This window comes from Glycine soja, chromosome 1, assembly GCF_004193775.1.
Source record: "Glycine soja cultivar W05 chromosome 1, ASM419377v2, whole genome shotgun sequence".
Taxonomy (NCBI): Eukaryota; Viridiplantae; Streptophyta; class Magnoliopsida; order Fabales; family Fabaceae; genus Glycine; species Glycine soja.
Window position 1 is genome coordinate 42,986,528 of NC_041002.1, and position 15,450 is coordinate 43,001,977.

At 40.2% G+C, this 15,450-nt stretch overlaps 1 protein-coding gene across 1 annotated transcript; it reads left to right on the forward strand.

Moving 5' to 3' along the window:
- The first annotated feature begins 637 nt into the window (after window positions 1–637).
- LOC114405151 lies at window positions 638–1,187 on the forward strand. Its single transcript, XM_028367799.1, has 2 exons — window positions 638–737; window positions 855–1,187. Exons 1-2 carry the CDS (start codon window positions 651–653, stop codon window positions 1,134–1,136), a joined length of 369 nt encoding a protein of 122 aa, XP_028223600.1. The 5' UTR covers window positions 638–650; the 3' UTR covers window positions 1,137–1,187.
- The last annotated feature ends 14,263 nt before the right edge of the window (window positions 1,188–15,450 follow it).

The following is a 15,450-nucleotide window of genomic DNA, read 5'->3' on the forward strand; positions in this document are numbered from 1 at the left end:
TATTTTTTTCATCCCTTCAAATCCAAAAAAAAACTACTTTTATTCTCTACCATTTATCTTAAAATTTATAAATAACATTTATTTTAGGGATCTAGAAATAATTTTAGACATATCATATGTTGACATGATATCATAGACACCAATAAGTGTTACTTGAGATGGTTGCTTGACATTCCAATAAACATAAGAGTTAACGAGTGACACATAATAGTAGAAACTAATGTGATTTTAACTAAAATCAAAGAATATTTTTTTACAAGAACTAGAATAAAACTTACTGATTTTACATGAACTAAAATCACATTTAAGTCAAAAATTAAATACTTAAATTTCCTTTTTGACTAAAACCTTTCTTCAATATCTTATTGATACATGCAAGGAATTAGTCTACCCCTCAGAAATCAAGAAAATAAATATATATATTTAATTACTTTTAATTCTTTGTTTTAAGGGTGGTTCCGTTAACTTTTCAAAGTCAACAAATTATGTTTTCCTTAAATTTCATGAAACGGTTCAATAAAAGTAGTTTCTTTCATTTATATTAATTTGAGAAAAATTAATACAAAGTTGAAATTCACGTCAGACTCACTATATATAGAGTGAGAGTGGTCTCAAGTATCCATGACCTTCTATTTTGGTTTTACTTTGTCATGGATACTGGTGTACTATTTAATTTTCTTCTAAACGATCGAGACTGCCCTGTTCCTTTTCCATGGCAAGCAATTATTGATATTCAGGTACCTCTATCACTATCTCTAACATATATAACATAATAAACATATACTTTTCTTATTAGTTAAAAAAATAATTTGTATTTTTTTTATTTTAATTTGTTGTTCTTGATCTGGTCACAGAAGAACCTTGTTTACTACCGCAACAATGAGACTGGATTTGTGATATTCGATTTTAGGCCCCTGATCAATCTTGGAGGAGGTGTTTTCTTTGAAAATACTATTGGATCACGGTTCATAGACCAAGAAGTTCTTCATGAAATAAGCAACCTTCAAGATTTTCAAAACATTCCAAAACTTTTTCTCTTCTCTACTAGCTGCAGTGGCATAACTTTTTATGGCATTGTAGAACAACCAGTAATTCGATGCCTGCTATGTGATCGTATAATTAGGTGGATTCCATGATTTTATCATCGACTTAATATGAGAGAATCAAACAAATCTTATTTAGATGAATTGCCATCATTTTCTGTATTTTGTTGTCCTTGTTAATTTTTTCTCGTCTTGTAACTTTTTAATGGGAAGAAATGAAATATCCATATTAAATCACCTAAATTTATTTTGAGGTTGGATATTTATTTTGTACGTTCTAATAATGAGTATTTATTGTTTATTTAGATGCTTCCGTCATCTTTCAGTAGAATTTATTGTAAATGGAAAAGCAAATAACTTTTCTCCAAAAAGTCCCCCTTTAATTTTTTAATGGAACATTTTTTCCAAACTATCATAATGGTATATGATAATTTATATTTAACTTATATATATATATTTGTCATTATTGGGTTAAGGTCATTGATTATTGATTCAGTTGGGGTATCGGGTCACTAAGTCAGGGTCGGCTTAGTGAGTTAACAATTGACTCACATGATTCGGTTTATGATAATTTATAAATTTATATTTAACTTATATATGTCATTGTTTTATTAAGTAGTTAACTTGGTTTATTGGTTCTTTCTATTTTAAATATTTACAAGGACCGGGGATTGAATCTAACCATGTTCTTTTAACAAACAATTTTTAATTTTATGCTTAAATTGAATGTATGTGTGTGGTTTTGACTAAACTAGTGAAAAACATGCGTACGTACACGCGGTTGTGATTCACGCTGATTTGTTCGATTCTGGTTTTGTTTAATTAGAGAATATTATTATTAAGGTTATGATTATTGGTATTGTTTATAAGATGATATCATATTATGAAAGCCAAGCATTAAATAATATTTTATAGTTAGCTATTGTGTAAGTTGGTCATTTAAGATAAAACAAAATATTTAAAATTTAGTGATTGCTGTAAATTTATCACAAAGTTCGTTAACTGGATACACAAATGAGAATCAACAATCCTAAGTAAAGAAGAAATAAAACAATAGTAATTACAAAAACTGAGAATTTAATGGGTGTTTGAGCTTGCAATGCGAGAGCTTGATTGCTATATTTAATAAAAAGTTAAATTAGTAAAAATTAAACTGAAATAGGAGAACATGATAATATGGTTGAAGGCCTCGATAATGAGTGTGCTTGCTGAATAATTCAGAATTAGTAAGCCAAACTTGTCTAGGCACAATTGCTTTTGGCAAACAAAATGAACAACTACAAAATAATATGGTTGAAGGCCTCGATAATCAGTTTGATAAATGAATATAAGATTGCCTCATACGAAAATGCATAGTAAAGATAGCGAATATAAAATTTATTCTAAAAGTGTGCAAATTTGGTTAGAGGTTTGTAGGAAAACCTATTACTGTTAAAGTGTTGTTGTTGTTGCTGTCATACCCTAATTTCGTCCGGGGACCATTGTTTGATGACATTCAACCTTTGCTTGACCGCTTAGAGGTACTTGGCACCCATTGTTGCACAATACGTGAAGCTCTATAACATGTTGGAAATCAAAAGGAAGCATTGTTACACAATCCGTGAGGTTCCGTAAGATGCCGGAAATCAAAAGGAAGCATTGTTACGCAATTCGTGAGGTTCCGTAACATTCCGAAAGCCAAAAAGGGGATGATTACGTAATCCATAAGGTTCTGTATCATTACGGAAGGAAAACAAGTATCGTTATGGAATTCATAAATTTCCGTAACGTTACGGAAAAAGAATCAGCAAAAAAGGCAGAGGGGTGTATTTAGTAAACATGGGGTGCAAATAGCAACCAGGCCCACTTGGGCCTTCCAGGATGTTCCTCCAGAAGGCGGTTGCTTCTGGAGGAAGCAACCTAGCTCGCCTGGGCGAGCTGGGTGGCAAGCTCCTCCCCTATTTTCCTATAAATAGGGGGAGGAGAGAAGAAGAAAAACGCTCAGCACTCCTAGTATCTTGGGATCACTTGAAATTAGTGAAAAAAATCATTTCCGTGAAGAAAATCCATGCCGAGGCACTTCCGTAACGCGTCCGAAACGTTTTCGTGGGTAATTCCGTGAATATTTTCCGTCATCTTTCGTTCATTCTTCATCGTTCTTCGGTCTTCAACCGGTAAGTTCCCGAAATCGAACTTTTTAATTCATTCTATGTACCCTTGGTGGTCCCCACTTGTTTCGTCTACTTTTATTTTCATTTTATTTACTTTCCGTACCCCCTTTTGGTGTGCTTTAGTCATTTATTTAAGTCATTTTCTCGCCTAATCAAAAAATAAAATAAATTTCCACCGATCATTTGAATTGTAACATCCATTAATTTCTGTTAAAATGAAATCCGACCGTTCGGTCATGCCGTAACCATGTTGGAAACCCAAAAAGAGGTAAAATAATAATATAATAATAAAAAATATCTTTTAGTAAAATAAAACAAAAAATTCAATCAGACGTTTCTCTTTGGGATTTTTCTTTCTTAATTGAATTGATCAAAAACTAAAGTGAAACTAAGGCTAAAATCGACTCACAAAATCAAGCTTCGTCCGCAAATATCACTAAAAAACGTTTTAAGGTCCAACGCCTCAGCTTTTCTCACCAAGTAAAAATGAATCTTTTTAAGGTCTAACGCCTTAAATGACCACCTTCCAAGTAAAAAAAATCGCTTGATTCGCCCCTTAAGAAAGAACTACGTAGGTCTGATTTCCTCTTCGATGGAGGGTATGTAGGAGCAAGAGCCCCGCTTTTGTCGACCTCAAAAATAAAAAAGAAATAAAAGTTTAGATACACAATTTCACACAATTCTAATTTAAGGCCGTTGTCCTTTGGGATAAACGTGAGAAGTGCTAATACCTTCCTCAAACGTAAATACAACTCCCGAATCTGGAATATTCTTCATGACCGTTTTCCTTTGGTTTTTTCTAACATTTTCCTTTCAATAAACGTTGGTGGCGACTCTGCACATTTTCCTCCTTTGGAAGACGCCCCCGTGAGCGTCGCCTCACTCGCCCGCAAAAGGTTAGGTTGCGACAGTTGGCGACTCCACTGGGAATTGTTTTTGTGAGTTAGGCCTATTTTAGGAAAGTGTGGAATTACAAAACTTTGTGCATGTGTTTTTTCTTGAACTGCGTAAATAATAAATGATGTCTTTTCCACATTTTTACACCGCATTCTAAGCACCCACGGGTTTGGGTAAAAAGGGGCCCTATACCCCGGTTCATGGAAATCTAAGGAGTGGAGGTGGATCTATGGTCATGCTAGGTCTCCGACTTGCTTGATAATAGTGAAACCTCGTCTAGAGCTTTCTCTCTTTATAATGTGTTGTCGCTAGTATTCCATACCGCCGCAATATTATTATCTTGAGTGATGATACCTCTAGAAAACAGCCATGTGAGATATGGATCGTTGGGAGTAGTTATTAGAGACCCCTAGATATTATACTATAGGTCCCTAAAATAGGGGCACAAAGCAAACACGCTACGTGCCTTTTAAAACACTGCCATGCATATAACCTAAATGTCATGTATGCCTTTGCTGTATGATTATTTGTGGATATTGCCATGTTGTGTACATCCCCGTGTTATGCTTTTGCGCATCTGCATCATGTCGTCACGCACGCGTTGTATGTTGGTCTCGTCTTTTTTCATGGGAAGCCGGAAGGTCCATATCACCTTCTTAACTACACACATGGGGCACTGCGTCCTCGAATGCGCAAGTAAGAAGTGATGATTTTCCGGGCTCTCGTGTCCGTAAATGGATTCATATCATGCATCGCATAAACATCTCTTCAAGGCATCATAATGAACATATCGCTCCTGCATTTGTCCGTTATCATATTCCAGCGTCACATTTTGCATGAGTCATTGCATCATCATGCATATGCGTTCAACATACTTTTTTTTCTACAAACTGCATACCTTTTGTTTTCATGTTTGCTCATACATGATCCTTGTGTTTTCCTCTACAAAACAAAAACAAAAAAAGGAAGCATGAAAGTTCATGATGCATTCTTAGTTGCATGTGTTAGGTACCATGAGCCAACCATGTTGGGATCATAAACCCATTTCTAAAATAAATAAAAAAACACAAACAACAAAACAAAATGATTGAGCATGGTACCTAATGCGTGGTTAACTAGGAAATGATGTTTCTTCAGGCATCTCAAATCTCATAGTTACATTTTCCATGCATAGCATAGGTATTCCCGAGTCTTTCATCTCTATGAAATGTTGTCGAAGTATTGGCGATCAAATTGTCATTCTTTGGATTATGGGGTTGAACCAAGCTCATGCTTTTATGAAAAGGTTCATCAAGTCAAGTTGAAACATGGAAGTAACCATCTTGCAAAAATTGGGGCAAAAGATGGATCGAGTTACATCACTGCTTCATCTACTGCCAAACACATTTAGGACTGTTGATGTCCTTGTTACTTCCAGTTTCACCTTGACAAAGATGTCATGGACCATGTTAAAAATCTAAATTGATTCAACCCCATGTCCTGTGCAAAAATTCGTAATACTTCAATTGTGCATCATTCGCTTACATCCATGCTTTTTATTGGTTGCATTGCTCATTGCATTCTTTCCTTGAAAAAAAAAAAGAACTTAATCATTGTTATCAAAAAGAAAAGAACACGCTTTACGGCGCCCTTACCAAACCCGTGCTAGAGCTAGAGTAATGGGTGAAGTAGAGGAGGTGTAAGAGCAGATGAAGGCCGACATGGAGGCCATGTAAGGGAAAAAGGCCACAATGATGGAGGCCATGATGAGCATGAAGAAGATAATGGAAGCCAATGCGGTTACAATTGTCGCTACCAGCACTGTTGCTAAGGTGAACCCGATGCCCCCATCTGGCCTCAACCAAATGAATCATCCAACCTTAGCTATGGTAGGCAAAGATTTGGGAAGTATGAATGGCCCCATGATGTGCAAATTCAAAACGAGCACGCCTTCCCACCATATGGCTTGCCTCCTAACTTACACCAGCCAATGTGGCGTACACTCCCAATGAGAATGTCAATAACTCCACTCCTATACTCATTGAGAGCCAACAACCTCAATCTGATCATGCACATGTCTCTTGACCCATGGGGGAGGCACATAAAATTCCCCACCACAATCTAGCCGACTTCGAGCCTTGCCTCAGATATGCCACTGAAGGGCAAGCAGTTGGTGATATACCCCTGCAAAACACTTTGGAGGGCCCTCAGTATCACCCATAACCACACCCCTCACATTCCACAACGATTAAAAACCTTCATGCTATGGCAGAAATGGGAAAGTTGGATCATCTAAAGGAAAGGCTCAGGGCCATTGAAGGAGGCGAAGATTATGCCTTTGCTAACCTAGAAATTTTTTTCCTAGTACCCAAACATGGTCATTCCCAAGTTCAAGGTGTCGGACTTTGACAAGTACAAGGGGACTACTTGCCCCAAGAAGCATCTAAAGATGTATTGTCGGAAGATGGGGGCATACGCAAAAGATGAGGAATTGCTGATACATTCCTTACAAGAAAGTCTTACTGGGGTAGCCGTTACCTGGTACACTAACTTGGAACCTTCCCGAGTCCATTCTTGGAAGGACCTAATGGTTGCCTTCGTTAGGAAGTATCATTACAATTGTGATATGGTTCCGGATAGGATGCAACTATAGAACATGTGCAAAAAGGGGCATGAATCTTTCAAAGAATACACCCAAAGGTGGAGGGATCTGGCAGCCTAAGTGGCACCCCCAATGATGGAAAGGGAGATGGTAATCGTGATGGTAGACACATTACCAGTATTCTACTATGAAAATGGTGGGTTACACACCTTCAAGCTTTGAGGATACGGTCTTCACCGACGAAAGGATCAAAGTGGGTCTAAAAAGAGGCAAATCTGATCATCATGCTTTGATAAATGCAAAAAAACTGGGGCAAATGAAGAGGGTGAGAATGAGGGAGAAGCCCATGCTATGATTGCCATTCCTATACAGCCAAGTTTCCCACCAACCCAACAATGTCATTACTCAGCCAATAACAAACCTTCTCCTTACCCACCACCCAGTTATCCACAAAGGTCATCCCTAAATCAACCACAAAGCCTGTCTACCGCACTTCCAATGACGAACACCACCTTTAGCACAAACCAAAACACCAACCAAGAAATGAATTTTGCAGCAAAAAAGCCTGTAGAATTCACCCAAATTCCGGTGTCCTATGCTGACTTGCTCCCATATCTACTTGATAATGCAATGGTAGCCATAACCCCTGCCAGGGTTCCTCAACCTCCATTTTTCTGAGAATACGACTCGAACGCAACGTGTGCTTGTTATGGAGAAGCCCCAGGGCGTTCCATTGAACATTGTAGGACCCTGAAGCGTAAGGTGCAAGGTATAATTGATGCGGGCTGGCTGAAATTTGAGGAGAATCGCGTGTAAATCCTGACATTGACAAGAGATGCCACACATGGGGCAATTTTGAAAGCTGTTGTTAGATGTCTCTGATGACTCATTAGGATTTTCAAGTTTATACCATTATTGTAAACCACAGTTACAATGCTAAATAAAATGGATAAATTTGATATCTTTGTCCCTCATCCTCTCACAAACGCATCTTTGCTTATTCAACTTTCACCGGAATGTGGGTGCAAGCCATTGGTCTATTTGCTCAAGCGACCTGTGCTCCTGAGTTTGGACTTCCAAGACCGTTCAATTAGAAATTACTCGTACTACACATTTGGTGGGGGTGCCGTAAAACAACGAGTAAAAGCAAAAAAAAAAGTTCAAAATAAAAGAAAAAAAATATTTGATTGGCTGTGTTTTCAAGTAAAAATATAGACGTTCATGTGACCTCATTTTATCATTCTGGAAAGTTTGTCTTTTTTAGAGAGAAGTGAGTTATCAAGAATAGGAGTCATTTGACTTAATCCATCAACTGAAAAAATCCTTCAACTATTTCTCGTCCTTGGAAAATTTTTTTTGCAAGAATCAACCGCTTCTTTCATTCTCCCTTGCTACAAGGTTGTGAAAACTAAACAACGATGGATACCTTAGAGCCCTACACTGGGGCAATGAAAGACACCATGCATAAACCTCAAGCGAACCTAAGGGCAGATTAGAAGTTCTCACCCAATGGGTTCCCAGCTACAAGGTTATGACGAAAGATAAAAATGGATACCTCAAAGCCTTACACTGGGGCAATGAGGGGCATCATGCATGAGCATCAAGTGAACATAGGGGCAAATCAAAAGTTCTCACCCGTCGATGTTTTTAAACAAAAAAGGGGGGACAAACCCTGGAATTTCAATGGATTGATTAAACATCAAACGGATCCATTTCCGTCACTCCAAAATGGTCAAGTGACTAAATCAAACAGAACATACACTCTGAGGGAGTTCCCGGAGAGATTTGCAAAAGATAGGATAAGGTTGCATGAATTATCACCTTTTTCAAAAGGACAGTCAATCTGTGTTTTCCAAAAAAGTTAAATCAAAATCAAAATCAGGGAAAGAATGTCATGAACATTGTACAACTTTCCGTTGCATTGCATTGTTTCATATGAAGTCCACATTTACCAAATTTCAAAGGTTGCATACATCTGCATCCCTAAAAATCATGTTAACTGCATAGATGTCCTACACCTAATGTCCCATCTTTTGGAATTTGGGATGACTGGCCCTCTCAATGAGTCAATCTCTTGCTTTCTCCAAATGGTGGACCCTTGGGTACTAGTACCCTCACCCTTAGAGGGCTACATGCCCTCGCCATCAGAGGACTACACGTCCTCGCCTTCAGAGGACTACACGTCCTCGCCTTTAGAGGGCTACACGTCCTCGCCTTCAGAGGACTACACGTCCTCGCCTTAAGAGGGCTGCACGCCCTCGCCTTCAGAGGACTGGACGTCCTCACCTTTAGAGGGCTACACGCCCTCACCTTCAGAGGACTACACGTCCTCCCTTTCAGAGGGCTACACGCCCTCTCCTTTAGAGGACTACATGTCCTCGCCTTCAAAGGGGCTGCACGCCCTCGCCTTCAGAGGGCTACATGCCCTCGCCTTCAGAGGATTGGACGTCCTCACCTTCAAAGGCCTACACGCCCTCACCTTCAGAGGACTATACGTCCTCCCCTTGAGAGGACTACATGTCCTCACCTTCAGAGGGCTACATGCCCTTACCTTCAGAGGACTACATGTCTTCCCTTTCAAAGGGCTACACGCCCTCGCCTTTAGAGGACTACATGTCCTTGCCTTCAATGGGTTGTACGCCTTCGCCATCAGAGGGCTACACGACCTCACCTTCCGAGGACAGCACGTCCTCACCTTCAGAGGGCTGCACGCCTTTGCCTTCAAAGGGCGACACGTCCTAAACTTCAGAGGGCTGCACGCCCTCGCCTTCAGAGGACTGGATATCCTCACCTTCAGAGGCCTACACGCCCTCACCTTCAAAGGACTATACGTCCTCCCCTTGAGAGGACTACACGTCCTCGCCTTCGGAGGGCTACATGCCCTCACCTTCAGAGGACTACATGTCTTCCCTTTCAGAGGGCTACACGCCCTCGCCTTTAGAGGACTACATGTCCTCGCCTTCAAAGGGTTGTACGCCTTCGCAATCAGAGGGCTACACGACCTCACTTTCCGAGGACAGCACGTCCTCACCTTCAGAGGGCTGCACGCCCTTGCCTTCAAAGGGCGACACGTCCTAAACTTCAGAGGGCTGCACGCTCTCGCCTTCAGAGGGCTGCACACCCTCGCCTTCAAAGGGCGACACATCCTAAACTTCAAAGGGTTGCACGCCCTCGCCTTTAGAGGACTACGTGTCCTCACTTTCAGTGGGCTCCATATCCACATCTTAAGAGAATTTAAGGTCCTCTGCCCTTAAATGCTTAACCAAGACTTGAGTTCCCGGTTAAGGGGCCAGTAATTTCCTTTTATCAGTTCCTAGGCCACCCCCTGATATTGGAAGGCGACCAACTGTGCGAGCAACACCAGAGAGGGAGGCTATCGCCCAACTACTTTGCATACCGGGGCAAGATTTCACTCGTGCCGCTGCAAAGTGACGAGTGCGGATCATGCACACCAACATGACCACTCTTACACAAATATAGACGACATTGCTACTTAGCAACATTCTGCCCAATGACCACAATGTCGATCTCCCCCTATGGAAGTATCAGTTGGTCTGTGTCGTTCCGACGTAGGTAAGTATGCATGTGGCTAAACTGATTTCTGATGTCATCCACTATTTGCAGGGATCGTGCCCACAAGACACCCAGTGGACCCGGAGAAGTCCAACAGGGTCCTGGGGTTTCCAGCTCTGGTTACAGGCCTTTGTCCGTCCTACAGGGTGCCCGTCCCCCCAGCAAGGTCATGCCATTGTGATATAGGTAAGTATGCACATGGCTCAACTGATTTCTGATGTCATCTATTATTTGCAGGGGTAGCACCCACAAGACACCTAGTGGACCCAGAGGAGCCCAACAGGGCCCTGGGGTTTCCAGCTCTGGTTACGGGCCTCTGTCAGTCCTACAGGGTGCCCGTCCCCCCTAGCAAGGTCATGCCATCGTGACATAGGTAAGTATGCACTTCGCTCAACTAATTTCTGATGTCAGCTATTGTTTGCAGGGATCGTGCCCGCAAGACACCCAATGGACCCGAAGAAGTCCAATAGGGTCTTGGGGTTTCCAGCTCTGATTATGGGCCTCTATCAGTTCTGCAGAGTGCCTGTCGCCCCCAGCAAGGTCATCAGGCCCCCTACTAATCAAGCTTTCATCAAGAAGTACTGCGCCCCCAGGCAGGCGCAGGGCGAGACACCATAGTAGCCTGGGGATGGCCGGCAGCAGGCAACAGATGCACCGCCGCCACCTCCAAAGCCCCTCAGCTCATCCACAGAAAGTTTAGTGCGTTGCCTACGACCCATGGTCGACCAAGAGGCGACCAAGTCCAAAGCCAAAGGTAAGCAAAAGTACTAGGTCCGTGACCAACAAGTCATCATGCGTCCAGCTCAAGACGTTAAAGAAGCGCTACTAGGAGGCAACCTAGTAACTTTTAAGTTTTTGCTTGTTATTTGATCACCTTTTGTTTCTCAAGTCATAGTAGGACACACCTAGTTGCTAATGATCCTAGGAATTTAAATAAAACAAGCACAAGCTCGGAAGGTAGTCATACCTCACAAAATATATATATGTATGTTTAGGTAGCAAGATACCTTTGATATGCATGTATGTAGCAAAAAGATTCCTCACAAAATATATATATGTTTAGGTAGCAAGATACCTTGGATATGCATGTATATAGCAAAAATACCTCACAAAATGTATATATGTATGTTTAGGTAGCAAGATACCTTGGATATGCATGTATATAGCAAAAATACCTCACAAAAATATACACATGTTTAGGTAGCAAAATACCTCATGAAAAAAAAAACAAAAACAAAAACAAACAAGAACTAAAAATATATCTTTCAGCTGAAAAGCAAACATGCTTTTGAGAAGAGATAACTTCCAGCTTTTCTTTGAAAAAAAATTCACTGATCATAACCAATTTTTGAAAGAAAATGTGTGTAATACACCTGAAGGGTGAATGCTGTGAAAATTTTCCCGAACACCCAAAATGGACTCGGATGAATGCATGAATTGATAAAAGAACATATTTTGGAAACACTGGGTTGACTTAAATAGGAAAAAATGAATCCTGAGCCCTAGTGTCACATGACCATAAAAACTTGATGCTTGAGTGTCCACATGGGTGCATGCACGACCAGTTTTGCATAAAATTTCCTAATCATCATTGTTGCATGTGTATCATGGAAATAATGTACGACATCCCCTTTATTCCCGAACCGCTGGCCAAACCCTAACATATATCATGACCAACCGTTCTACAAGCCTTGAGCCAAAATCCCAACTTATCATAAACCTTGACCCAGGGTGAGAATGTCAATCCTTGCCCTCGGAAGAAAACAAAAAAAAAAAGAAAAGGAAAATTCCAATCAAAGAGTGGGAGAAAGCAAAAAAAGAAAGAAAGTTCCCGATCAAAGATCAGAAGAAAACAGAAGAAATATGCAGAATGGTCTTTGGACTAGACAATATCTGAACAATACAGAATTGTCACCAAGTAAACAAGAAAAAAGGAAACCATGACCTAAAGTGGTCCTCTCCCTTTGATTGCCAACCAAAATCCTGTGCGCTAGCGACTTTCTCGCCCCGCACTAAACAAAAACAGAAAAGGAAAAGGCAAAAACACTCAAAGCCAAATTCCCCACCTAAAAACCATTCCCAAAAAAGTCCTATTGATCCATGATCACGCATTTCATCTTTGATTTGATAGGAAATGATTTGCAAAATCAAGTCATGACATATCTATGGTTTGGAATTAGGATAAAACACTTACCTGTGTGAGATTGATACACTTTGAGTGATTTTCTTCTATTTTTGTTGAACCCAGTGCTTCCTCTAAATGGTCATTTAGAAACGAAATGCTAACATCCAAAATCTCATTTACGGTTATGAGAAAATTTCATTAGCATACTCTCCTTCCCCGATAGACACATTGTTATTCATCCAAAAAACATATGTTGCTCTGATCAGTTGGAAGTTTGTCTCTTTACTAAAGCATGTTCGCATTTTAGTGAAGAAAACACCGAGACTATTGTTAGTCTCACAATTATCAAGAACTACATAGGTCTGAGTTCCTCATCACAAATTGAGGATACGTAGGAGCAAAAGCCCTGCTTTTGTCGACCACCCCACCTTTTGTTACCATGACCCAAGAGTCCGGTGGCATGCGGAGCCACATGACCGTGGGATCCCCAAATTCGTATTCTTTTCATTTTTATGTTCCATCATTTATCATTTGTATGTTATCTTGTTTCTATGACTTGAGGGACTAGCGTTTGTTTTTGTTGTTTTTTTCGATTGTCATTTGTTTTGTGCATACATTTTGTTTGGATTGTTGCGTTAGTGCTTATTTCGTTATTGTCGATAATGTTTGTTGAAATTCCGGAACCGTGTAGAGTTTTCGTTTAGGAACGTCATCCTAAAATAAAACGAACAAACATCATGATAACGCCAAGAATAGAGAAAGAAAGAGATGTTGTGGACAAAATGTCATATCTGTATATAAAGAAAAGAAAATAAATTTTCATATATAAACAATGTGTGAAAAGAAATTTTTATATAAACAACGAGTGTATGTTGAAAAAGGAAAAAAATCTTTGAAAAGAAATAGAGGTTTTATATAGACCATGTTGATATAAAGAGAAAGAGTTTAATAATACGTGTGTATATAGAAAAAGTTTTTCGTGTATAGGAATGTAGGTGTACAGAGAAAAAGCTTTTCTCATAGATAGCGATGGATGTATAGTTTTTGCAAACATGCATAAGAAAAATGAAACAAAAAGGAAAGAGAAAGAAAGACCTCGAAGGTCGGCATGTTATGGTCATAGGAAGCATAAATCATTCATAGAGAGCAAACATATCTTTTGGAAACAAGAAACTGACGTTAAGAGTTTATTTTCCAAAATAACCGAGATAAGAATGGATGGATTCGTTGAACCAATGAAAGAACATAATTTGGAAACGTTGGGTTTACTTGCGTAAATCCCAAGCCTTAGTATCACAATGCCATAAATTGGATGCTGGAGTACCCACCTAGCTGTATGCATGACTAATTTTGCACGTTGTTTCCAAATCATCATTGTTACGCGTGCCTTGTGGAAATGATATGGAAGTTTAACCCGAAACTGACACCCTGACACATGAATCTGTTTTTCCCCAAATATCAAAGTTGGGCACACACAATGAAAAGACCATGTTGAGACACAACCTTAAGCTACTTTGAACCTTGGCCTGTGAAGAGAATCCTCATCCTTTTCCCGAAGAAAAAGGACAGCAGGATCTCATCAAGGGAGAGCGAATAACGAATGCTAAAATCTGAATTCCTAATCAAAGATCGGAAGAAAATGAAAAGAAAGAAAAGGAAGAAATGAAAAGAAAGAAAAGAAAAGGAAAAGAAGGATTCCCGATCAAAGATCGGAAGAAAGTAAAAAGGAAAAGATCGGAGGAAAACAAAATAATTCCCGATCAATAAGGGAAAGCAAGAAAGAGAACATGAGATCTTCGAACCAGATAAATTTTCGGCGAGGTAAATAACTGCCGGCAAAGGGAAAACCCATTTTTAAAGTGGTTCTTCCTTTGGGATTGCCATTCAAAGTCACTCCCGACTGGCGATGTCCCGCCCCACATAAACAAAGAGGAAAAGACCGAAAACAACCAGCTTCCTCTCCAAACACACTACCCTCGAGAAAATCCTATTGATCCGTGATTGCGCGTGTAATCTTTTGGTTCGATAGGAAATCATGTGCAAAATATAAGTCATGGTGCAACTATGGTTTGGAATTAGGGTAAACGTGTGAGTTTTTATACACCATGAGTGATTTTATTCCCAGTTTCAGTTTGACCCGACGTTTCCCCTAAATGTTCATTTCAAAGCTAAACGTTGACATCCTACCCTTTATTTTCGGTTACAAGGAAAATTACTTTTAGCATAAGCATATTGTTTCTCTAAAATATGGTGCTCTCGTGAATGATTTATTTTTCCTTGCTAAAGCATGTTCGCCTTTTAGGTGAAAGAACCCGGTGGACCATTCGGTCCTAAAATCAAATCTTATTCGGAGCCCAATGAATTGATTGTCATTCATGCATCCTCCACCATCGAGTCCGGAGCCCCACGAATTGATTGCCTAGCACTGTTCGTTAGTCCTCCACCATCAAATCTTATTCGGAGCCCCATGAATTGATTGTCATTCATGCATCCTCCACCATCGAGTCCGGAGCCCCACAAATTGATTGCCTAGCGCTGTTCGTGCGTCCTCCACCATAAGTTCGGAGCCCCATGAATTGATTGTCATTCATGCATCCTCCACCATCGAGTCCAGAGCCCCACGAATTGATTGCCTAGCGCTGTTTGTGCATCCTCCACCATCAAATCTTATTCGGAGCCCCATGAATTGATTGTCATTCATGCATCCTTCACCATCGAGTCCGAAGCCCCACGAATTGATTGCCTAGCGCTGTTCATGCATCCTCCACCATCAAGTCCGGAGCCCCATGAATTGATTGCCATTCATGCATCCTCCACCATCGAGTTCGGAGCCCCATGAATTGATTGCCTAGCGCTGTTCGTGCATCCTCCACCATCTTATTCGGAGCCCCATGAATTGATTGCCTAGCGTTGTTCATGCGTCCTCTGTTATCAAGTACGGAGCCTCCGGTGAGGGGAAAATACGGTTTTTTGTTATTTTCCCAATCGGTTCCTTCACCAAACATGTGTATACATATATATTATCTTATTTTTGTTTGTTTGTTTGTTTTGTTTTGTATTGTGCAGAGAAAGAAGAAGGAG